We start from the raw sequence: 23724 nt of genomic DNA on the forward strand, positions 1-23724 counted from the left end.
CAAAAGTAACTCTGTACAAGGTACAGCGACAGATCACACGGCGAACGAGATCGGAGAATCATCAAAGTTACACGTGTTGCACTACCTGGTGCGGTCGATGCTTGGCTGAGATACGGCATCACCCTTTTTGCGATGACCTCGTGGTTGTACGAGTGAAATTCAGCTGAAGTTGTTGGAGCTCGCTTGGAGCACCTTTGGGCTGAATCCATTCGCTAGCCAGGGGAAATCACAGCCGTCTTATGACCGAGTCAGCCACGTGCGGCGGATCCGCTCAGCTGCGCCCTCGAATTCGCAGGGAGAAGGCTGGACCAAGTGTCGATTGTCATTGAAAAGATGCACGTTGAAAAGATGCACTCTGATAACGTTGAGAGCTGAAGTTTTGGTGCTGAATACCGGAATGGTAGAAACCCAAATTACAGTTTTACCATCAGCGTTACGGGCCGCTCCCTCCGAGCCTAATTAACCAGTCAAGCTCAGCTAGCTCCTTGGCTTCACGTGATAGCCAAGACCACGATCCTGAGCGTCGTCTTTTGAAATCAGCATTTTGTCATTTTAACCCGACAGTGTCACCGTCAGTGATCATCAATTCATCTCAGTCTACCACCATCAACCGAGACCTGAAAGATTAATCTATATCAATCAAACTGCTGTTATCCACTTGGTGGCAACGATGGTCCTTCCCATGCCCGAGCCCACTGTGCCACCACTGCCACTTCTCGAGTACAAAGTCCTCTCCTTTGACGTATACGGCAGCTTGATCGAATACAAAGCCCACATTCTAGACTCATTCCAACCCCTACTCTCTCGTCTCCCCGCTTCATCACCCTTCCTCGATGCCACACCTCTCACCACCACTGTTCCCGACTCCGCCTCCGTGGGGTCGATCGAATTTCTGAAGCTATTTCAGCGCCAGGAAGATGCGATTAAGCTGGAGAAGCCCGTGAAACGATTCGATGAGATTCTGGTTGAGATATGGAGGCGTATCGCTCAGGAATTGGGCGTGGAAAGTAGCGATGATGAAGCCAAAAACTTTGGAAGCGAGGCTGTCATTTCCCGGTGGCCGACGTTCCCGGGAACCCTGGAGGCGCTGAAGAGTCTAAGCAAGCACTATAGGCTTGTGGCACTCTCGAATATCGATCGATTCGCTTGGGACATTACTGCAAATTCAAAAGCAAGTCGTCTCGGAGAAGTGAACTGGTGGAAAGTCTTCACTGCGGAGGATTTCGGTGACGACGCAACCCGCGCGGATGACGCAAAACTAGAGACTCTAATCCAGTACTGCACTGAATATGGCGTGGAGAGAGAGGAAATTCTCCATGTTGCGCAGAGCCTTGGCCATGATCAAGCGCCTGCAAAGCGGTTGGGGTTAAGCTCTGTCTGGTTGGTCGGAGATGGACCGAGATGGGGGAAAGAGGCGGAAAGTAAGATGGCACTCGAAAAGAAGCTCGTTGGATATGCATGGAGGTTCCAGAATCTCAAGGAGTTTGCAGATGAGGTGGAGAAGGTAGCCAGAGGTTAAGAATCGGCGGTGTTGCAAGCCTCGCCCCTGAATCCACGGTTCCTGAGAAAAAATATGTGTGTGTCTTTATTGATATGCATCTCCTCTCCACAGAGACCCTGGCTGTCCCCGAAAGCATCCGTTGAGACAATATCTTCAAGCTTGACAGCGATGCATGCCCCAGTATCTTGGGGATTTAGAGATTCCATCGATAGCCGGGGTTATGTTCTTCTCGTTGTCATCGTTTATGGACTGTGAGACGTGATTCCAAATGGACACATTGGCCAGCCAGCTCTATTGAAACAACACTGGAGGGAAATCCGAAGGGTGAGGTGACCGATGACGGAGACAGCGTTGCCTGAAAAGAGATGTAAACACGCATTCTGCTTATGGAATCGTGGCCACGCTTTGAATTGTCAAGAGCTGTGCACAGTATTTGAAAGCAGTGAAAAGCTTCTAGTCGTTGTTTGATGCAGTTCACCCTCACCCGTAGAGTCCGTCAGCAAGAGCTCGCGTAATAGATTCGTTCATGCCCGCCCACAATGTTCCGCAACCTGGGTCTATGTGTCATAAGCCATGGCTGGAGGAGTCGTCTGATGGATCGTTGGCGCGTTTCCTGCCATATCAGGTAAGACAGATAATGCTGGTAATTGGATAGCTGACGCTCGAAACGAGAACCCAACCGGCCACTATGACGAGGGCCACATACTTTGGAAGCCTTGTCGATGTTATGGAAGACTTGATCACACATATGTGGAAGTGTACTTAAAGCACCCGAATTTCTCCTCCTTCAGTAGCGTAATAAACACCCAGTCAAAGTTACGCAGAAACATCCCACACAATCACCTACAACATGGCAAACCAAACCGCAGTCATCCTGATCGATCCCTACAATGACTTCCTCCACCCCAATGGGAAACTAAACCCGCGTCTCGCCGAAAGCATCGCTGCCACGGGAACCATCGAGCATTTGAAAGAAGTTGTCGCGACTGCCCGCAAGAACAAAATCCCCATTTACTACTGCCTCCACGTCCAGACGGACAAATACTCGTTTGAAGGGTGGCACATGATGAACTGGTCCCTTACGTCACTCAAAGAGAACTTGGTCTTTGAGAAGGGCTCCTGGGGTGCCGGGATCTATGAAGGCTTGGAGCCGGATCCGGAGAACGGGGACGTCGTCGTCTCGCAACATATCAATTCAAGGTAGAAGAAGACTTCCGGTGGCTTCCTGCTTACCATCTGCTTGGGCTGACATCTCGTTTCACACCGATAAAGTTCTTTCCAAAACACCGACTTGGACTATCAGCTTCGACAGCGGGGGATCCGTAACTTGGTCCTGGCGGGTCTCGTCTCCAATACGTGCATCGAAGCAACGGCACGATACGGATATGAACTGTGAGTGTTGTCCCAGCGCCATCCAGATGTAATGAGGTCCAACGCTGACTGATGCAAGTGGATACGATCTAACTATGCTGTAAGTCTGAACCTTCCCTACCTTTCGAGCTGCTTAGGGACATGGGAGCTAAATATCAATCTAGGTCGGATGGGACCGCCGGGTTCAGCACAGAGCAGAAGGACGCAGCCACCAACTTGATCTGGCCACTGTTTGCAAACAGGGTTTTGACTGTCGGTGAGTGGGCCAAAAGCTTGCAGTGAAGGCAGAAGATTGTCACTACAAGATACTTCCAATGGAGGGGAGAGGAAGCATCGGTGTGTGATAGGAATCAAAACTACAGAATCAATAGAATGTCGAGATGGCAACTGAGAAAACGTTCGTTGCGGATTCAGCCATCTCCATCTCTCGCTCTCGTTCTCTCCATCCCAAAACGGTTTGCCCACTTTCTATGGTGCTCTTATTCCATATAGATGTCTATGTACAAGGGTAGTCCACTCTATTCCAGCTTCTCAAACTCTGATTGGCTCTCAGCCGGCGCGCTGACTGCCGTTTTGGTCCTAGCTCGGCAACAAAGCGGAGACTAGGGTCGATATTCTCGACTCTTGGTGCCGAGTGATTCGCATTAATAAGAAACCACTTCTGCCATTGTCGCAATGTCATTCGCCTCCTGGTACCGATTACTCAACAGCTCCACCTGTGCGATTGCTGTTAGATATGAAAAACGCAACAGAGCTCAGGCAGCGCACTGCGATTTTATCTTTTCTCCGTCGCTCTCGCTTCCTCTTTTGGACCATGGCCAGCTCTCCTGGCACGTCGCGCCGCTGTGACGAGTGTCGCCGGAGACGCAAGAAGGCACGTTGGCGCTCGCGCGCGAATCCAGCCAATCCACATGAAGGTTCCTTGGCTGATGTGATAGGATTCCCCGATAGTGCGGGCTAGAGCAGCCTGAATGCCTCCGATGTGTCTCCCGGGGCATCAGATGCAGCGGACCCAACACTGCCCGCATCTACGTCCACCGGAACGCCGCGAACATGCGCACACAATCTCACCGTGGTGCTCTGAGGATTGCCATGCAGCGGCGAACTGCCCATGCTCAATCAGATCTAGATCCTGAGACACAGGAGGCCGTGACGGTGGCTTCTTCCACCACTCTGGAGGTGATTCAGAGACTTCTGCAACGCACCCGAGCGTCACTGCTACGAGCCACGACGTCTCTGACAGCACTTCCTGAAGAACTCTTCTACTCAACTCTTCTGGATGCATTTCAACCGAAGGATCACACGGGCCTCTTCAGCGGCGACCGAATACCGTCATCGCCGACCGAGGGGGATTGCTCGAGCGTAGCTGTCTGTATCCGTTCTTTGCTGCCCCTCGCGCGACGATCCGAGCGGCATATCCTGGACAAGTCCATATTCTGTCTTCTGACCATGTATTTGAGCCTCTTGGTCAAGGATCCGAGGCTCACAGAAATGGCTCGGGCGGCCTACACATCGGCAGTTCAAGAGTTCCGCCTTTTCATCGGATCTCGATTCGCTGCCAACCTGGCTCATCCGGAGACGAGCTATTGTCAGCTTTTCCTCGCTCTCTCGACAACGCTGCAGCTGTTCGAGGTATACGCAGCCTAAAATTGCCCAGGCAGACCACTGTATTCGTTGCGAAATTGGCTAACATGTATCAGTACGTGAATGATTTAGGTAAAACTCGGTGGGGCTTCCTCACTCATTACGAGGGAATGCTCCAACTGCTCCAGATCTCCGGACCTGACGTATACCAATCACCTCATCTGCTGCAGTCCTTCTCAGGACTTCGAGGAATAATTGTAAGAAAATCTCGTTTAGCAATTATCTCGTTGGCCTGAATCGATTGTTGTACTGAAGGTTGTAACGGCAGATATTCATCACCTTGCAGAAGCGGCGACCCAGCGTCCTGTCCGAGCCTCAGTGGATATACAGACCGTTCTTTTGCCGCCCAAAGACGAGGAGGGAAATCCTCCACGATATCGCCCTGGGAATTCCCACGCTCTTACATCGCGCCGACGACCTGATCCCGATGCTCGTGCAAAATCCACAGGGAGACCAGAGTGGTCCAAGCGATCTCTCGCACGAGTTGAGAATAGCCCGTGGACTCGCTGCGGACTTTGCGAAGGTTAAGGCGGATCTCGAAGCATGGCTCCACAACCTGGAGCAATCATGCTCGCCGGACCCCATCTACTGGAGCACAGACACCGTCGTGGACCATCCCTATTCCCACAGCGACCCGATGTGTGTTCCGAGCTTTGAAGACCCCAAGTACCAGCTCAGATTCCGAGACGGCCAGAAGGCCGGCGTGCTAATCTGCTACTGGAGCTTCATGCTCGAGTTGCTCATGAGCTTGATTGACGTGCAGACCGCTGTCGTCACCCTTGCTGCGTCGGGGGTCAACTCCGACGCAGAAGATATTATCAACGCCGTGTGCGAAGACATGGACGCCAACCGCGCCGCAGCAGACAACAGCGCCTTCCTGATCCTGCAGTCAATACCGTATCTGAATTGCTGTTTGGAAGGCGTCTTCGTGATGCAGTCGCCGCTGAGCCTGGTTCAGAGATACTTTGCTCGATCATGATCGTTCTTAAGAAATTACAAGGAGATCGATAGGTCATGAACATCGCAAAAGCTGGTGATCTTACTCGAGGCAAATGACACAGTTACATAAGAAGTCAAGGAGCCAGTGCTATGTATAGACGCAGGGTAGACACGGGCTGACAAGCTTGCCCGTTTAGCAGGTCACACAGTCCGCATCAAAACGACACATTCTTCTGAGATTAAAAGCCTTGCGACCGAAAACGCGGAGAGAATACAAAAGATCAAAGCAGCCCACGCCAAAAACACTCTGGACATCAAGTATATCCAAACGAGGTCCGAACTCCCTTGTTCGCACGCTGACTCCTCCGTACCGCCGTGCCGTCCTTCTGCTTCAAGTGCTTCTCGTCGTCCTGCTGCTTGACCTGTTGCTCGATCTTTGCCACAGCAGCAGCCACCTTGCCACCATTCGCTGTAGGCGGCTGCAGCGCGTCGCCGGCTCCTTGATCCCGTCCTTGTCCTCCTTCGTCTGCCATCTCGGCCGCAGCAGCTTCTTTGGTTTGCTTCTTGGCCTTTTCCACCAGCTTGCCCACAGAAGCCGTCGGCTTCCTGGTCACGTTTCGACTCTTCGGTTTCGCTGCTGAGCCTGTTGCCGAGCGCTTCTCGACTTTCGACCCCTGCACGGCCGATTTCCGCCGCTCGCCCCGCTTCGGCTGCTTGATGGCCGAACTAGTATCAGGAATTGGCGGAGGAGCGAGCCTCACAGGAGACAGGGCTGGACGGTCACTAATGGAGTGATCTGGCTGGGAGGTTGGTGGCGGGAGCGAGAGCTCTCGGCCAAAATCGCCCGGCAAAAATGTTGGGGAGACGTCTCTCATCTCGACGTCTGCGTCTCGTCGTGACAATGGAGACGGGGTCAGTGAGCGGTCGACATATGCGGTTGTCGCTTCGCGTGCCCAGTTCGCTGGTGGAACCTCGGGCTCGACGCTCTGTCGGATGTGCTCCTGGGTTGGCGGCAGCAGTTCTCGCTCTATGCTCTGCTGGATGTATTCATGAAGCACATCCGCTGCGTACGGCGTCGAAGGCGTCGAGTCAGCAGGAGGACGCGGAGTGCCTGGACGACTTAGAACGATCGGGCTTCGTTGGCTGGAGGATGGCGTCGGTGGCTGTGCCGGCGTGGGCAGCACGGGTCGCTTTCGACTGAATAGCGGAGGAACACTCGTTCTCGGCATCAGTGAGGATGCAGGGGGTTCTATCATTTCTGCGAGTTTGAGGTGCAGCGGACGATATTCCTGGCGTGTTGACCAAGTCGTTGATGTTGTTGCTGTTGCTTGTATCGGCTCTGGCGGTGCTTCTTCACTGCGAGAGGTCTCCGGGTCTGGTACACGCTCTGCTTTTCTGCGACAGCCGCAAGATCCCGGGGAGCAGGTACAGATTCGTCCTTCTTCGCAGAAACATGGCTGAGCCGATAAAAGCTCTCCTCCCTCCTCCACCGGATACTCTTTGTCACCACATCCACATAGGCCAGGAAGACACGAGCAAGGACCTTGATGCATACACTCACAGGTATGTGTGGCCGGACCAGCCCTTGCCGTCTGCTGGTTCTTAATGAGCAATTCGAGTGCTTGCCATGCTGAGGTCGGTGGTGGCGCACCGTCGTTTACCGACTGGGATCCTACTGCTGGCTCCTGGTATACCCTCGCCTCAGTGGGCGTTCCGCGATTGCGATACCCGCCATGGGGTCTATGCCGATCGCAATTGGCACAAGCACATCGATCAGACTGACACCGACACCATTGACCATTTGCACCACCACAGCCGCAGCTGTTGAAGGGATCCACGACCAACGATCCGCCGCCATGCTCGATGCAGCCGGCACAGTGACATATATCTGGGGGACATGAACATCGCTTCTCCTGCAGCTCTCCGCAACCACAGTGTTTCTTGTCGGAATCCCCTTCATCGTCCCATTTCCTTTCCGCATCGTCTCGCAACTGCCTCATCTGCTCTGTGTGGTCGCAGCCCACGCATTCGCAATATGAAGGGTGACAGGCACATTCACCGGTGGAGCAGCCGCAGGCACAATTATGGACTTTTTGATGCCTAGCCTCTGATCCCTGCAATGGTACTTGTGGTTGTTCTTGAAGCTCTCCGTTTTGTGCTGAGAGGTTGTAGGAAATACCTTCATGTGCATTAAAGCATGAGGGTCCTTGCTCTGGCAATTGGTTCTGTGGCCCTTCCTCATCCCTTACTGAATGAATTTTATCGTCAAGTCGACCAACATCATGGTCTTCAGTCTCAACCTCTACCTCGGCCGTAAAGACGTTCAAAGAGCCCTGTAGCTGCCGGCTGAGCCCGCACGGGGAAGGCTGATCACTATCATGGCCATGATAATGACCATGATCGTGACCGTGACCGTGACCGTGACCGTGAGGCAACACAGCGTCTACCGACCCATCTTCCGCCGCACCTGTGGTTGCTCTCTGCAGCACATACAATATCTCCTCTTCTTCCGACCCACTGTCCTCGAACAGGGAATCGAGGTCCGAAGATAGATGTCGGCGCGCCGCCGCTGCGCTTGGCGGGAGGAGAGGCGAGTCTGAGAACGCCGGGCTGTAGTCGAGCTCGTTGGGTGGGCGGCGAGCCTCGACCCACCGCGACCGATCGATGTCGTCGGGATACTGGGCCGCCACTGTCATAGCCTGTATTCGCTCCTGGCTGATGGGTGTGGTGGGCGTGCGAGATCCCCATGAGTGTGGGCTGTGCGTTGTTCCAAAGCTGTCAACATTGTTTGGGAGATGTGCCGAGAAGGATGTCGTCTGGGGATGTACTCTTGATCCAAACTGGGCTGGCGATCCACTTGCTCCGCCGATGGGATTGTGTGCTTCGTTCGAGTCGTTTCTGTGACTCGCGTGCTCGTGCCCGTGGTGGAATTGCTCCCCTTCCTCCATCCATGAAGAGGGCATATTGCTGCTCCGGGTGGTACCTTGCTCGAGATAAGTTTCCACGCTGTGTGTGCCTTTCTATACACGGCGGCCTTCTCAGTCTGCTGCTCACTGCATCTTGAGAGACCCAAGACGAGACTGAATGCCGTGTTCAACAGATGGGATATTGAGAGAGAAGTAAGGACACATCACTAGAAGAAAGAGATCTTCTTACGATGCTAGCAGGCTATTTTAGTCAATAACAACAACAGTAGCGAGCGAAATAACTTACTTGGCTGACTCGCATAGTGACCTTTGTTTTCCGAGGTATGTGTACATCTCTGCCTAAAAAAAAAGGATCGAGGAATGTGGGTGGTAATTTGGCACCGGCATGCTTTGCATTCCAACGAAGCATAGCATAGCACCCACTGCCAAGTTTGGCACGTTCATTGCAGCCTGTGCAAGACGCGAGCTGAGAGATCTACCTTCGCCATGATGGACTGCCTTGATTCTCCGTATCTAATCGGCAGTTCAAATGGAGGTGACTGCAGCTTTGGTGTTGTGAAGAGAAAAAACTAAGCTGCTGTTAGAGCTAGGGAACACAGAGAGTCTGAAGTAAGTCGAAGTAAGTGGAGGAGTATGAGTTCAAAACAAAGTAATGCCATATTTTGTAACGCCGATTTTTCCTGCGTGTATCTAACCCAACAGCCTCACAATGAGAGGCCTGCAGTCTTCTGGGGTTCATGAGTCATCCTCCTCAAAGCCAATGTCGCGCTGAACCGTAAAAAAGGGGGGAAGAAAAAAGAAAGACGATCGATTGACCTCACTGTCAGTTCCCATCAACAGTGTCAGGTGGCGACAAATCACTCCGCGCAGCGATGATGGTCCATCGCATGCAGTCCGCCCAGTACATTCCCCCAACCCTGGTGTACTGACCAAGGCCTCTCTTCTTTGCGTCCGAGTCCGAGAATTGGCCTATTGATGATGACGATGGTTAGCAAGAGAAAGAAAACAACACTCCTCAAGATTGTTGCCGGTTGGATGCTGTCCAGGAAACGACTTACATTTTTCATTGAGATGGTTCCAGAATGTCTGAACGCATTTCTCTCCGCCGTACTCCTTCATGGAAACACCGTTGACAAATGGCGTGCCTGTTGGCGACTGGCACCCGTTGAAGTCGAAAGCAAGACCTAGTGTCAGGTTGTAGCTGAACTTCGAGCCATCTACCGATGCAAACTGCTCGCATTCTCCCGGTGACACGAGCCCTGCGCTCGACGCGGCGGTGATTGCGATGCCCTGGTAGAAAACGATGTTCCGATCAACCAAGCTCTGGCAAAAGGCGTCGATTGGGCCGGTGTCCAACTGGAACGGCGACCAAGGAAGACCCGAGTTCCACGCAGTGGCGACCGTACTGGTGGCTTTCCCGCTCACAGGGGTTGCACAGTTCAGCACACCGTACATCGCTGGGCTCGTAGTGGTTGTGAACGCAGTCCAGTGGGCACAGTATGTGGTTTGGTCGTCTGGGCTGGGAACGGTGGTCGACACGGTTTTGAGCCCCCATGAGTCTGTACAGCTTGCGCTCCCGAATGCAGCCACGCCGTCACAAGTGAATATGGAGACTTCGCTGTAGCTTACCGCCATGCTTGTGAGGGTCGGATGCGCGCCAGAGCCAGCAGAGATGGGGGGAGTCGAAGGGGTTCTGGTCACCAGAGATACCCCAGATGACGCAAACGACCAGGGGCCACTTGGTCCCAACGTGGGAAGTAATCTCGAGGAGACTAGCGTAGACGATACCATGACCGCTCCTGAATAAACTTCACTGTACACATTGCCATTGTCGTCTGTGGCCAACACTGTGAAGTCTTGCAGGGCGCTGGGAATTGACGGCGTCGTGATAGGAGGGCTGGAAATCGTGGATGTCCGAGACGTCAAGGTTGTCAAACTCGACGTGCTCATGATGATGCTCGACGTGGTGTTGCCCATGGTCTGCGTGGCATTTGACGCGAAGCTGAATGTGCTAAATTGACCCGTCGCGTTGTCCGGGATTGGTGGAAATTGAGTGATCCACGAGGCAATCTGAGCAGATATGGATGGGTCATTCCACCAGGTACTGACGACTGTGCAAGCCGGGGCGATTGTGGAGGCATTGACAGTGGTCGTCGTAAATGTGTCAGTTCCAGAGCACTGTGTAACCGTTTCACATAATTGGCTGCACGATTGGGTAGCAGAGGCTGTCCCATTCGAGCTCAAAGTCCAACAGATGTCGAGGCAGGAAGAATATGCCGTTGACGAACACGAGCTAGACGAACTTGAGGTACCCGACGAGCTCGGAGAGTTCGTCGTTGGCGCAGACGACGGATTCGCTGATGGGTTGTCGGTACAAGGCGATGCTGTACAATGAGTCGTTGGAACAGTCATTGATGCTTCGGGTGCAGCGGGAATCGGAGGAAGGACGGGAATCTGCATCAGTTAGTCTCACATGGAAGGTTGCAGGGGGAAATTTGCAATACGCACTGGTGGGAGTTGAAATCCATTGGAGCCGTGATCGCTACATGGCCTCTTGCATCCCAATCCAAAGAAGCAAGAAGCCATGGCTGACACCCAGTCGAGAAGATCTCCACAGTCTCCATGGCACAGAGGGCCAATACAACTCCATGACCAGAAGGGAAAGTCAACGTAGCCACCCTGGATGCTTCGAGTACTGTGTGAAAGCGTAGCACTCCATGTGACCGATGTGGTACTGCTGCTACCGCTTGTCCTGGTCACGCCTTGCTCGGTAACAATACTCCACGGATCCGGCGTAGTTGTGTCATAAACGAAACCAGTAGGAAGCGAATACACAACGCCTGATTGCCCGGACGAAGTTGTCACAGAGCAAACCCAGCCATCGGCACAACTCGAACCGGACGGCTTTTGGTCGTAGCACAGCGGGTTTGCAAGCCAGCAGAGCGGACACATGCAGTTTGCTGTGCTTGCAAGCACAACAGTTCCCGATACTGTCGCTGTAGTATCTTTCCCAGAGACAGGCCAAGGCCAACACCACGGAGCAAGCGTGTACGAAGTGAGTGCGGTATCGTTTGCCGAGAAAGAATAGGAACATTGCATGTCGCCTGTGAAGGACACTGTAGGGAGCGCGGGCGTGGATGTGACTACAGGAGGAGTCATCGTGATTCCAGGCAGGGGGGTAATTACCGCACTGGAGGATGAGGTCGACCCAGTTGCGGATGCCAGGCTGGAGCTATTAATGCTAGAAGAGGAGCTCTCTCCGCTCGAAGTCGAGGCCGTCTCCCTACCAGAGGACGAGCTTGAGCCGGATCCAGATGTTCCAAGACTTGACGACGATCCAGAGGCTGAAGACCCATTACTGGAACCAGCAGCCTGGGTCGATGATGAGGACAATTGCACAATGCTGATCGTCGTTCGAATGACAGTAATGAACGTTGTCGAGCTCAGATCAATGGTGCTGGTGAATGAAGTCGTAATCTCGGATCCAGCGGTCGTATTCGAAGTCAAGGCGGTAGAGAATGAGCCTACACTTGACAAGTTCCCATTTGTGGCTGGGTCTTGTGCCGACAGTGTACTTCCAGGAGCGCTGCTGTCCCCTGAAAATGACGGAACCACACTCGACGTGCTGTTAGCTGGAAAAGGCGGAATCATGCTCAATGTGCCATTTGCCGAGAATGCTGGTACCATGCTCAATGTGCTGTTTGAAGGAAAGGCCGAAGTCATGCTTGATGGGGTAATAGGCTGAGAAAGGTTTGACACGCTCGCAAATGACACTGTGACTTCAGATTCGGTTTGAGTTGACTGCGAGACGACAGACATTGAGCCCTCAGGAGTAGACATTGTTGTCAAAGGCAAGACTGAAGTCGTCTGAGTTTGGGATGTCCCATTGGCAGAACCAACAGGCAAAAATTGACTTGACGTGCTAGAGTTGATGCTGCTGATCGACTGCATGATGGAGGCGCCCGAAGTCGACGAATTGGTATCGGCAGATGGCGCAATTCCTGCACTTGTCGAGCCAGGATATGACGAACCCGAAGAGGACGAACCAGGGGAGGAAGAACCTGAAGCCAGACTTGAGGAGACAAAAGTGGGTGGAGGTTGCGAGGCCGACGTATTAGGACTTGGTTGGCTCACAGACACCTCACCCGGAACAACTGATGTAGAGGACACCTCAACCGAAATGACTGATGTAGAGAACGACTCAGTCGAAGTCACCGATGCAGATGATGTCTCAGCTATAGTCACAGATGTAGAGTTGATACCACCATAATAAGTCGGCCCAGTTGCAGGAGTTGGGGCAACAGGGGCACCACTTGTCGCGCTGGTGGCCATGCTCCAATCTCCCCAAGGGTGTGGACCTAGCCACCACATTAACACGCGACTTTGAAAAAGTTGGGAGAACGTACCGGGATGAGAAGGTTCATTGTCACAGGAGCAGTCAACCTCCAGGTCAGCGCGTCTCACGTTCGGCGTGGCCCGGCCTGCGCTGACAGAGCTGGTAAGGCTGGCGACCAGACCAAAGAGAACGAAATGAAAGAGAGGCGCCATTGCGCCTGATCAGTAAGTGTGAGGGTCGGTCTGAGAATATGACTTTGGCAATCGGTGTCGATCCTCAGAGCTCGTTGAAGGTTGGAGAGATGCGGGAGAGGAAAGTTCAGAATTCGATACAGTCGCGGGATATATATAGTCCATATATAGTCCATCTTCACTTACTGAGCAAAAATTTTCGCTGCGAGTCACTAAGAACTCAGTGACAATCAGAGGTGCGTGACGTTGGTGACTTTATAGTGAAGACTGAGTGGGAAAGGCAAGCTGTCACTGAGCATTCTGGAACAGACTCTGCCCTTATCCACGTAGGTGTCTTCCACCTGAGCAGATGCACAATGTTTGCTACCAATTGAAAATTGCGGTGAAGATCGAAACTACCAGAAAAGGCCCTGCAGTTTGACTGAATCACCTTTACCTCATCTTTGTCTTTGTTTCGTGCTGCAAGTAACCTCAACCGTCAAAGTCACTTGTTGCTGTTCTTACCTGTCGCAAAAAAGGCAGCACAAACAAGGCATATTTCAAATCAGGCGGCTTGAAACCCATTGCCTGTGAAGAGAATCGTCCTTGTGATAAGCCGAATCACTGATACCGTCAATGGGGCGATTGTTATCGCTATTTCTTTGAGACATCAGCCAAATCTCGCAGTGTAATAGATCTCTATTCTAGATCTTCAGATCAGCGGCACCGTATGATCAAAAGGACTCTATCGCCAACGCCTGAAACCTCGTAGGAGATTGACCATTGAGCAGTATAGCTGAGCATCCCCCTGTGCTCAATACACTCACGCGAGAGCAGTCGTCAAGTCCAGTAGTCCAAAGTGGCATGGCTGATCGCCAATGGTAAAGCAAATTCGGAGGTCGGCAGAAGCAATCAGGAGTCATCTGAACCAATTGAGGTCAAGCATTCCATATTCATGTATGGCGCAGGCTAGCGGCATCGGATTTCCCCGGGGGCCCCAGTCCAGGTAAGGATTTCGCGGGCGTTGGGACGAAGAGATTCGCTTTTCTCCATTGCCTCCCACCTCCATACGAAAGAATGGATCTTCTCATCTTCCCCGCACACTTCGTCCACTGTCTTCTGTGGGGAAACTCGAGGCTGACAGTGTCGAGAGTCAACAGGAGCGGACATGGGGCTTCGGCAGATGCGTTCAGAATGAACGGAGAATTGCCGAATACCTGCTCTGGCGTGTTTTGAGTCCCTATTCCTCAAACATATAAGACATAGGACCAAATGGCGGCCTTGCCATCTGGTTGTTGCGCCGCTGAACTGTTCATAGCCAACCACCGTCACTGAAATTCAGAATCTGTGCCAGTTTGCACAATGCCTGGACTTCTTCTAACACCAGAGACTGAATTCAACAAGATCCAGATCAAGAAGCTGCACCCGACATTCGCGGCCGAGATTGAAGGCGTTGATTTCTCTAAACCAATTCCAGATGACGTGTTCAGGGAGATCCTCGCAGCTTCTGCAAAGGTAAATTTTGAAGATAGTCTATAGTTGTTGCAACTTACAGAGCTCTGACTGCTTGATAGTATGGCGTGATTGTGTTCCGGAAGACAGGACTCGACGACAAAGGGCACGTTGAATTTTCTCGTCGATTTGGAGAGTTGGACGATATCAGGCCGTACATGACCAACGGGAGGAAGCCACGATATGAATACTATGAGCTTTTTGACGCCGGCAATATCGACCCCGATACGAACACTGTCCTGTCACCAGACAGTCCCCGTGCGCAGTACAACAAGGGCAATGCCCTGTACCACGTCGACTCTTCCTTCAATCCCCGGAGGGCATCGTACTCGATCCTGAAGGCCCACGAACTGCCACCGCCCAACACTGGTGGCAACACCGGATTTGCTGACACACGGACGGCATTCGACGAATTGGATCCTGAGTTGAAGGCCGAACTCCTGGAAAAGAATTATGTTGGCGCCCACTCCCTCTACTCGTCACGCAAAAAGGCAGCACCGGATTACTTCAAGGATGTCGATGTATTCAAGTTTCCGATGCACAGACATCGCCTGGTGCAGAAGCACGAGCCATCTGGTCGGATGAATTTGTATATCGCCGCACACATGGACCATATCGTGGATGTACCTCCAGAGAAGTCGCAGGAGCTTATGGATAAGCTCATGGCGCATGCAACGCAGGACAAGTATACCATAAGCATTCCATGGAACGACCCTGGTGACTTGATTATCTGGGACAACACGTAAGTTGATCATTATTCTCTCGACGAGATATGGGCGCGATCTCTCAAGTAAGCGACTATTCTGCAGCAGAGCTAATTCGAAATTCAGATGTGTTATGCATCGAGCTGAAGGCGGATCATTTGCCGGAAAATACCGAAGAGATCTGAGGAGGACCACGGTTCATGATGACAGCCCTTACGCTTGGGGCCTTAACAAGGAAGGACATGATGAGAGGCCAGGCTTCGTATTGTATAACTTGTGAGACTTCTGACTGAAAGGACGATACTGATTGTCGTTAGCTTCAACCAGAAGTTGCCAGATACAGCAAAGGCATGACGAGCATTGAGGCGACAAATGATGCATACACTCCATCGTGAATGATTGAAGGTTGAAGTTGGAAATTTCGAGTAGCTAGATAGCGCAAGGCTGCAGCCCAGCCTGGGAAGGTCTTGGCAAAGATTACGTAACGCCGTTAGGCCATTTCGGGCCTCATTGGCCTTCGCACTTGTCCCGCATTGTTACTTGGAGCACTCTCGAGTGAACCTAGCATATACACAACTACAACTGTGTTTTCTTCCTCTTAAGTCTATTTGACCTTATACACAAACTCTGGTTTCATAGTTCAGACGCTCAGCCCACTCTCCCGGGTCGAAATCGTCACCACCTCAGCTGTCGACACACCCGAGCCCTCATTGCTTTCCCCGCCAACGACCACGCATAAGCAGCAAGTCTACCACGCTCTCCCACGATGGCCAACATAAATTGGCGCACGATAAACGTCGACGCCTACGATCCTGACTCCGCTTTGAACTTTCCTCTTTCCACTCTTCTCCCAGCCAACCTACCCGCACCCTCCACATCCTCCGAGGCCGCACAAATCGGCCAACAGGTCCGGCAACTGCTCCGCGCTGGTGACAGCTTAGGCGCTCTACAATCGGCACTCGAAACTGCCCCTCTAGCGGGCGACGAGGGCGCAAAACAAGTCCACCTCACCACGGTCTTGGAGGTGCTACAAGGGATTAGACAGAGCGATGTCAGTCGGATACTGACGGAGATGCTGAAACAGCCGGGCGGAGCGGCGTTGGGGGATACCTTGATGAAGTACATATACAAGGGCATGGCCAGCGGAAGCAGTACAACCAGTGGCAAGGGGGTGAGCCCGCAGGCGACTGGCACGGGCTTCAGTCAGATTCAATCGAGGAATTTTGGAGAGGGTGGGGGTGGCCAGGTCATGAGTGTGCTGCTGAGCTGGCATGAGAAGCTGACGGAGGTGGTGGGCGTTGGTGGGATTGTGAGGGTCATGAGTGACCGACGAACGGTATGAAAGACATGTCAACAAGAGCATCCTCCTGTCCAATGCTCTCCATCTTGCACCACGGCCATGCAGCAAAGAAGCCTGCGCTCTGGGGAGATCCAAAAGACATAGAAGTATGGACAAAACGGTGGTCAACCAAATGATCCCTGGCAAGAAATACGCATCACTCGAGAACTGGGTATCTTTTCCAGACCTGACTCCCATCAAACAGTGGTTTTATTCTCAACAGTCGACCCGTCCAATACCAAGGACCATCCAATAACTCAATTCTCTTTTCCCATCATCCGCCTCTTCGCCGTCCTCGAGCACCTTCTCCCTCTCCCGTTTCCTTCTCTCCACAATACCTGCCGTTTCGTCCTCGGTGACCGTCCATTCAAGCCTGACTCTGATAGGAATTTCAATGACATCTTCATCCTCGTCCAGTTCCTGGCCCTCATTTCTTAGAATGCTCGAGGGAACAATCTCAATCACCACACTCGCCCAATTCCGACCGTGGTCGTACAGTTTGCCCGCTATCTGTTCTCCACCCGCTGTGTTGGCACCTCCCGTCGCTTGATGAGTCGGAGGGTTGTTGAGGGCATCGTCCCAGGCATCGCTATTCTTCCCGATCTGAAATTGTGGACACAAGATCGTGACTCGATGTCCGTGCTTTCCTGGCGTTACGCTCAGGCTTCCCAGGCTGACATTCACATCGTCAAATAGTGGATTGCGCAGTGTCATTATAAACTGAACGGGCTTCCCGGCCGCAAGGACAACATCACTCCCGTCCGGGCCAGAAGGGGCCAAGCCGCCTGGAACAGGGAGCGGCTTGATGGTCACAAAGGGTATATAACAGAGCGCAATCAATTTGATGCGGTACCGCGCAGACGAGATCTTCAGCTCAGGCCGAGTGAGGATGTGTTTGCAGGTTGCACAGCGCTTGGATCGTTTTGTGCGCATAAGTGTGGGCATGGGTCTGAGATCTGAGACGAGACGTGCTTCAGGATTGCCGATGAAGGAGGGGTTCTGTAACGTTCTTTGTGCATTGGTTGTAGTCTCGTCGTATTCGCAAGGCGTATCACTTTGTGGGCCATGCAGCTTGAATCCTTCGCTCGCCGTCCGAGCCTCTCGCATGATTGTAAGCTTCTGTCGTGCCCGTTTGAGCGAGTTTTCTCTGTTGGTATAGATGTTCATGATCCGTTGGAGTGACGATGGGGAAGAGTAAGCCATGTCCAGTGCCGACGTGGAAAACCCTGCGTCCGTTGCTGAGGATTCGGCGATTTGCTCCTTGTAGAACGTCTTCAGGGCGTTGAACCTCGCTGTTGGATCTAAAGAAACCTGTGACTCGGTTTTCTCCTTGGCCTCCACAACCTCTCCTACTTCTTCCTGAGACAAAGGGGGCCTTGAAAGCGAGGATTTGCGTGCGAGATCATCTTGGTATGGCTGTGATCTCAAGGTGGAAGCCTTGCGTTTGCCTCCATTTGCGATCTCATCAAGCTGGCCGCGGACGCCAGTCGCTTTTTCGAGCTTGATGCCCACGTCGAGGGTGCTCCACATGCAATAGTTGCAATTGAGGATGAATGGCCCGTCTTTGGGGTCGCCGATGGAAGTGGTGATCATCTGGGCCGTGCATATGGGGCAATGAAAGCAATTTCGAGGACACCTGTTCCCTTCACTCCTCACCATAACCCTGGGACTCTCAAACAGACAGTCTGGGCAGTAGGTTGCATTGATTTCTTCGGTCACGCAACGAGGGCATTTGATCTCGTGGCATTCCTCGCAGTACAACAGATGCTCTGGGGGAAACAGAGAGAAGGCAGACCGTGGGTGTCGCGGATCAAAGGTCTCTTCACCGTCCTGGATGTCCTCAAAGTCGACATCGCGGGAGGATCGCTTCGACTTCAATGCTCTGTTAGACGCATCGGAACAGGGGCAAGAGACAAACGTGTAGGGGAATGCCATCGCAGCGCCGTCAAGTATGACCTGGTTTGCACTCGAAACTAGCACAACCTCATGCAGGAGCACATTAATTAGTCCACCATAATGGCTTGAACCGTAGAAAATACAGACCTACCTTCTCTTCATCTTTTTTCGAGACCTTCACGCCTCGCAACCGAAACAGACGCGGTCAGACGCGGTTACGGCTAACCTGCCCTTGGTGATATTGACATCATGCCGCAAAAGAACTAGACGAGCAGAACAATGAACAACTTCTCTTCCACTCTCAGGTCAACGACGTGGTCTAGAAGCATCATACCAAATCTATGCCACAATGAAGCCACCGGCGTTGAGACCTTGGCTTCCCACTGCCGCTCTACGACGGCGCCCTTGCTTCCGCAGGCCATACGCCATCCAGTCACCTGGCGCCCCAACTCTCCAAGTCTTCAACGAGAATGTGAAGTACCTCCAGAAAGAACGGGCGGCCGCAAACGCAGAATACAGTCGCAAGGCCGACTATCTGAAAGATGAAGTAGCTCAGCGGCTCGTCGACCGACTCCTCGATATCAATCGCGAGTTCCCTCATGTGCTCGACTTGGGTGCCAACAGCTGCAATATCGCACGGGCACTCTCTAAGCCGCCATTGATTGCGCCAGAGATACCAGAAGGAGCAACAAAGGCCAAGATCCCTCTCTCGGAACGAATACACCACCTTACCTGCGCAGACACTTCTCCCACCGCCCTCCACCGTGATGATTCGCTGCCTGCACCCGCAGTCCCAATCACCCAAGAAGTCCTCACTTCTCTAGAGACCCTCCCTTATGAAGCCAACACGTTCGACGCTGTTCTCTCTTCTCTATCTCTTCATTGGATCAACGATCTCCCATCAGTGCTGTCGAGCATAAACAACATTCTCAAACCTGACGCCCCATTTCTCGCAGCCATGTTTGGCGGAGACACTCTTTTTGAACTGCGCTCGTCGCTCCAATTGGCCGACCTCGAGCGCCACGGCGGCGTTTCACCTCATATATCACCTTTAGCAGACGTCCGAGACGTAGGGAACCTCCTCGGCCGAGCTGGATTCAAACTTCTGACTGTCGATGTTGACGATATAATAGTCGAATATCCCGACACATTTGCTTTGATGACGGATATTCAAGCCATGGGTGAGGGCAACGCCATCCTCAAGTCCATGGGCGGACCCATGAGTCGAGATGTGCTGCTGGCGAATGAAGCCATATACAGGGAATTACATTGTAAAGAGGACGAAAAGGATAGAATACCGGCCACCTTTCGAGTGATCTACATGATCGGGTGGAAGGCTGGTCAGGGACAACCACAACCTTTAGAGAGAGGAAGTGGGAATGTCAGTATGAAGGACATCCTCGGCGGCGGAGAATTCATGTAGCAGTATCCTGTACAAGACTCGATGAAAAACGACACCGGGGCAATTTGAACACATATTTTGTCTTCTACTTCTCGCACGAAAAATATCTGCTGGGCGCTTTTGCTGCGAGTTCCGGCCCTCAATTGAGTGGCATTCCCTGTTTGGCTCGATCCAAGCACAATGTTCTCTCTAGCATTCCGCGGAGATTCGCCTCATCCATACAACGAGACTTCGCAAGGTGGGATGAAACAGACTGACTGCCCTAGCACCCGAATGCATCCGTGCACTCCAGTCTCTCTTGTATCATAGCCACACCACCCAGCCTGTCTTCTGCACTCTTCTCATCTGGATATCTCCCTCAACATCTAGAAGTCGGTGGCGCTGCTCATGGGGAACTCGAAGCCGCAAACCCGTCCAGTCAACTTCCGGTACACCTCAGAGTAGGTGTCGAGTCTGTAGTCCACACCACCCCGCTCCTTCTCATCGAGGATGACCTTCAACACCTTACTTCCATCCTCCTTGGTCCTCAATCTCTTGCCGACGATCTCAACAGGGTAGACGACATCCGCAAGAATAGCATCGTGGACGGCAGTCAAAGTGCGGCTTCTTGGGCGCTTCTGGGTCTGGCTGGTGCGGGAGCGGTTGGAACGCTTGGGGCGGGGCAGAATGCGGCGCGAGGCGAGGATCAAGACGTGGCGATCAGAGAATTTCTTCTCGAGTTCGCGGGTCAGGCGTTGTTGGACCTTGTGGAAGCCTGGGAGAAGGGGCACGGGAACGAAGATGACGACGGCACGCTTGCCATGGCCGACTTCGAGCTGAATAACAGAAAAATCTTGTCAGCGTTTTTTGTCCATGTTTTCCGGGTCGTTGCAGTAGGCTAGAAGACTGTTCGATATACTGGGCTGTTCATACCTCGCGAGCAGACACGAATTGAAGCGGTCTCAAGGCGACCTTGAGGTCGGGGATGTTGGTCTCGAGTTCATAGAGAGCGGTTGCGATGCTGGTTTCCAGCTCGGAAGGGTGTTGCCGCGAAGGGCTGTTGGGGGCGATCTTGTTGAGGGCAGGTTGAGACATGATTGCGACTTGAGGATTGTCAAGTGATTCGCAATCTGTGATTGTCCCAGGAGGTTGAAGGTTGGTGGTTCGAAGGCCTTGTGGGTGTGTCGAAAGTGATCGGAGTCCTCAATCCGCAATTTCTGGAAATCCGCCAAGATTTTCGTGCGTTGCCCTAAAATCCGAAAAGGGAAGGAGCGCTTGGTGCGGCTAAGCCTCACCGTATAATCTGCACTCAATTGCCATATGCCCAACCGCATCAACCCCCCCGAAAAAAATACCACCACCTCACCACCATCGCCAGCCTCATTGCCACCTCTTATAAATCATGGAGTTTAGACAGGCTTCTTTCGTCTGCTGATAAATTCTGCATCCCTCTTTCAGGTATTCAATAACTCCACCGCCGAGAAACGCCGAGACGCTCTGCCCGTTCTGGCAGTCTGGAGCCTCTCTCGAGTGATTGGTGCTCGCGGATTTCGAGGCCCGAAGTATGATCGACAGGCAGTTTGCACCAGGAGCCCCATTTCATGACACGAGTTTGTCATCCAGACACCTTTGGACCCATTTGCTCCAAGCTGTGTTGCGTCAGGCGCGAAATCAATGGCCTCGTGAAATTCGGCAGACAGCACAAACAGATCATTTAACCCCACCATTTAGCCATGAGCAGACTTTGCCCAACACAGGTGGTACCGTTTGATGGGTGTCCGGCCATTCACACCCTTCTACCCGGAGTTAAGCAGCCAGCAACAGTCTTCGTGAGTGTTGGGGTTTTATGCGTAAGTGGCACCAGTGGAGACATAGAGGGTATGCACAACATTGCCGTGACTTCATCTATATAAATCCCAAGGTTTACATGTGCTATCACGGTAGTCTTTTTTCACCATCACCTTCGAGCTTGATTGAGCTCTATTCCAGGTCATCTTTCCATATACCTCGTGAATACTTCCACTGAGCCACAACACCCAATATGTCCCTTCCCAAGACTACCCCTGCCTGGGTCATCCAATCCACGGACCCCGCGACTCCAGGATGGGGAAACATCAAACTTGTTGAAGACTACCCCGTTCCAGAGCTCGGCGAGAACGACTGCTTGGTTCAAATTCAAGCCGTTTCTCTGAACTATAGAGATCTGGTTATCCCCAAGGTAATGCGTGCCGCTTCAACTACCGCAGAAGCCCAAATTGAGACAGAATGTACAGGGCCAGTATCCACTGCCGCTCAACCTCCCCTGTGTCGCTGCTTCGGATGGTGCGGGAAAAATTCTCGCCGTGGGCTCCAAAGTGACCGAGTTTGGAGAAGGCGATAAGGTGGTCACGCAGTTCACGCAAGCACATCAATACGGACCCGTTACCGCAGCGATGATGAACACGACATTGGGTGGCACCGTCCACGGCTGTCTGCGCAAGTATGCCGTCTTCCCAGCGTCGGGCCTCGTTCATGCTCCGTCCAACCTCACTCCAACCGAGGCGGGGACCTTGACTTGCGCGCCCCTCACGTCTTGGAACGCTCTTTACGGTCTTCAATCGAAGGCCTTGAAGCCTGGAGAGGTGGTTCTCACTCAAGGAACCGGCGGCGTCTCGCTTGCCGCCATTCAGTTCGCCAAAGCCGCCGGGGCCACTGTGATTGCCACAACCTCTTCAGATGAGAAAGCGAAGACGTTGAAGAAGATGGGCGCCGACCATGTTATCAACTACAAGAAGGACCCGAACTGGGGGGAGACAGCAAAGAACCTCACACCTGGCAAAGCGGGCGTTGATCATATCATCGAGGTTGGTGGGCCTGGCACGATGGCTCAGTCCCTCAAAGGTTCGTGACTTTCCCCCCTTCCCTTTCGCAAGTTAGAAATTTCTGACACTTTCGTGCAGCAATCAAACTCGAGGGCGTGATTTCCGTGATCGGTTTTCTGGGTGGTGTCAAAGCGGCGGACGAGCCCAGCACGCTGGCAGCTCTGGGTGCGGGCTGCATCATCCGCGGGATCTTGATCGGGTCCAAGGCTCAGCTGATCGATATGGTCGGTGCATTGACGCGAACAACATTCACCCGGTGGTGGACGAGAAGACGTTCAGCTTCAAGGATGCGCCGGAGGCTTACGAATACCAATGGCAGCAGAAGAATTTTGGCAAGGTCGTGATCCAGCTCTAGAGCAACTTCCAAGAGCAGCACCGGCCAGACGTCGAATCAGTGAAATTGCATCCGGCAGAGACGGCTTGGAGCATTGACGCCACCTACGAATAGAGCAGGTGGTGCAAAAAAGGATCGGTTGGCAATGACCGTGATGAAATGACATCTACATACTTGTACAAACTACCGACGTACCATTACTCAGCTGTCTTCTCTGTGAGTCTTTCCGCATCAATCTGCGTGCGACATGTTACCGAGTCCAGCTTTCTTTCAATCTCGATCACTGTGGAATCTTCTGAAACCAGCCTCCTGCTGGAACCGGGCCAGACGGCTCCTTTTTACCGCGTTTTCTCCCCTTCCACCGTCAAATCATCAGTCGACCTTGCGTTCGAAAACTTCCGTGGAACCCAGCTTCGTGGGTCCTGCGTGCGGCGAATGCGGCCGCCGTGACGGTGCTTGTCTCTTCTTCCTCTGTCCGAGTTACACATCTCGTTTTAAAGGTAGTGGAGGTCGCTACCTATTAGGCTGGAGCAGTACATACACACCGAGGTGATTGATCGTATCGACTGGTATCAGCGGACACACAGCTAGTGTCGGGCGAGAAGGGGCTGTAGCTGGACAGAGTATGTAATAGCATATCTACAGTACATAATGTCACCCTCCTTAGTGGATGGCGGCGGTGATACTGCGTACAAGCAGCTGAATGGGGACGAGGCTAGCGTTCCTCGAGATTTAATACATACATGCTGCCACCCACTCACCCACCACCCTGCCTACACTTCGCTCCTTTGTTTTTTTCTTTCCTTCTT

General features: G+C 52.7%; 12 protein-coding genes across 12 annotated transcripts; 7 read left to right on the forward strand and 5 right to left on the reverse strand.

Moving 5' to 3' along the window:
- Positions 1–670: 670 nt before the first annotated feature.
- AYL99_06931 (hypothetical protein) lies at positions 671–1519 on the forward strand (the record flags this gene model as incomplete). Its single annotated transcript, XM_018838440.1, has 1 exon — positions 671–1519. One exon carries the CDS (start codon positions 671–673, stop codon positions 1517–1519), a length of 849 nt encoding a protein of 282 aa, XP_018693000.1.
- An 832-nt stretch (positions 1520–2351) lies between these two features.
- AYL99_06932 (hypothetical protein) lies at positions 2352–5495 on the forward strand (the record flags this gene model as incomplete). The annotated part of the gene is made up of 7 exons (XM_018838441.1): positions 2352–2701; positions 2774–2893; positions 2952–2972; positions 3037–3128; positions 3834–4504; positions 4573–4713; positions 4785–5495. 7 exons carry the CDS (start codon positions 2352–2354, stop codon positions 5493–5495), a joined length of 2106 nt encoding a protein of 701 aa, XP_018693001.1.
- A 274-nt stretch (positions 5496–5769) lies between these two features.
- AYL99_06933 (hypothetical protein) lies at positions 5770–6684 on the reverse strand (the record flags this gene model as incomplete). The annotated part of the gene is made up of 1 exon (XM_018838442.1): positions 5770–6684. The coding sequence occupies one exon, from the start codon at positions 6682–6684 to the stop codon at positions 5770–5772; it is 915 nt and encodes a 304-aa protein (XP_018693002.1).
- A 23-nt stretch (positions 6685–6707) lies between these two features.
- Positions 6708–8418, reverse strand: AYL99_06934 (hypothetical protein; the record flags this gene model as incomplete). The annotated part of the gene is made up of 3 exons (XM_018838443.1): positions 6708–7047; positions 7150–7343; positions 7582–8418. 3 exons carry the CDS (start codon positions 8416–8418, stop codon positions 6708–6710), a joined length of 1371 nt encoding a protein of 456 aa, XP_018693003.1.
- Positions 8419–9205: 787 nt separating this feature from the next.
- AYL99_06935 (hypothetical protein) lies at positions 9206–10968 on the reverse strand (the record flags this gene model as incomplete). The annotated part of the gene is made up of 4 exons (XM_018838444.1): positions 9206–9351; positions 9441–10585; positions 10686–10836; positions 10887–10968. The coding sequence occupies 4 exons, from the start codon at positions 10966–10968 to the stop codon at positions 9206–9208; spliced, it is 1524 nt and encodes a 507-aa protein (XP_018693004.1).
- A 511-nt stretch (positions 10969–11479) lies between these two features.
- AYL99_06936 (hypothetical protein) lies at positions 11480–12652 on the forward strand (the record flags this gene model as incomplete). Its single annotated transcript, XM_018838445.1, has 2 exons — positions 11480–12115; positions 12311–12652. 2 exons carry the CDS (start codon positions 11480–11482, stop codon positions 12650–12652), a joined length of 978 nt encoding a protein of 325 aa, XP_018693005.1.
- A 1598-nt stretch (positions 12653–14250) lies between these two features.
- AYL99_06937 (hypothetical protein) lies at positions 14251–15499 on the forward strand (the record flags this gene model as incomplete). Its single annotated transcript, XM_018838446.1, has 4 exons — positions 14251–14403; positions 14463–15142; positions 15231–15366; positions 15422–15499. The coding sequence occupies 4 exons, from the start codon at positions 14251–14253 to the stop codon at positions 15497–15499; spliced, it is 1047 nt and encodes a 348-aa protein (XP_018693006.1).
- Positions 15500–15870: 371 nt separating this feature from the next.
- Positions 15871–16446, forward strand: AYL99_06938 (hypothetical protein; the record flags this gene model as incomplete). The annotated part of the gene is made up of 1 exon (XM_018838447.1): positions 15871–16446. One exon carries the CDS (start codon positions 15871–15873, stop codon positions 16444–16446), a length of 576 nt encoding a protein of 191 aa, XP_018693007.1.
- A 213-nt stretch (positions 16447–16659) lies between these two features.
- AYL99_06939 (hypothetical protein) lies at positions 16660–18378 on the reverse strand (the record flags this gene model as incomplete). Its single annotated transcript, XM_018838448.1, has 1 exon — positions 16660–18378. One exon carries the CDS (start codon positions 18376–18378, stop codon positions 16660–16662), a length of 1719 nt encoding a protein of 572 aa, XP_018693008.1.
- Positions 18379–18688: 310 nt separating this feature from the next.
- AYL99_06940 (hypothetical protein) lies at positions 18689–19762 on the forward strand (the record flags this gene model as incomplete). The annotated part of the gene is made up of 1 exon (XM_018838449.1): positions 18689–19762. One exon carries the CDS (start codon positions 18689–18691, stop codon positions 19760–19762), a length of 1074 nt encoding a protein of 357 aa, XP_018693009.1.
- A 344-nt stretch (positions 19763–20106) lies between these two features.
- AYL99_06941 (40S ribosomal protein S7) lies at positions 20107–20815 on the reverse strand (the record flags this gene model as incomplete). Its single annotated transcript, XM_018838450.1, has 2 exons — positions 20107–20556; positions 20654–20815. 2 exons carry the CDS (start codon positions 20813–20815, stop codon positions 20107–20109), a joined length of 612 nt encoding a protein of 203 aa, XP_018693010.1.
- Positions 20816–21761: 946 nt separating this feature from the next.
- On the forward strand, positions 21762–22936 carry AYL99_06942 (hypothetical protein; the record flags this gene model as incomplete). The annotated part of the gene is made up of 4 exons (XM_018838451.1): positions 21762–21938; positions 21994–22600; positions 22660–22805; positions 22868–22936. 4 exons carry the CDS (start codon positions 21762–21764, stop codon positions 22934–22936), a joined length of 999 nt encoding a protein of 332 aa, XP_018693011.1.
- Positions 22937–23724: the final 788 nt, after the last annotated feature.

This window comes from Fonsecaea erecta, assembly GCF_001651985.1.
Source record: "Fonsecaea erecta strain CBS 125763 chromosome Unknown Scaff5, whole genome shotgun sequence".
Classification (NCBI taxonomy): Eukaryota; Fungi; Ascomycota; class Eurotiomycetes; order Chaetothyriales; family Herpotrichiellaceae; genus Fonsecaea; species Fonsecaea erecta.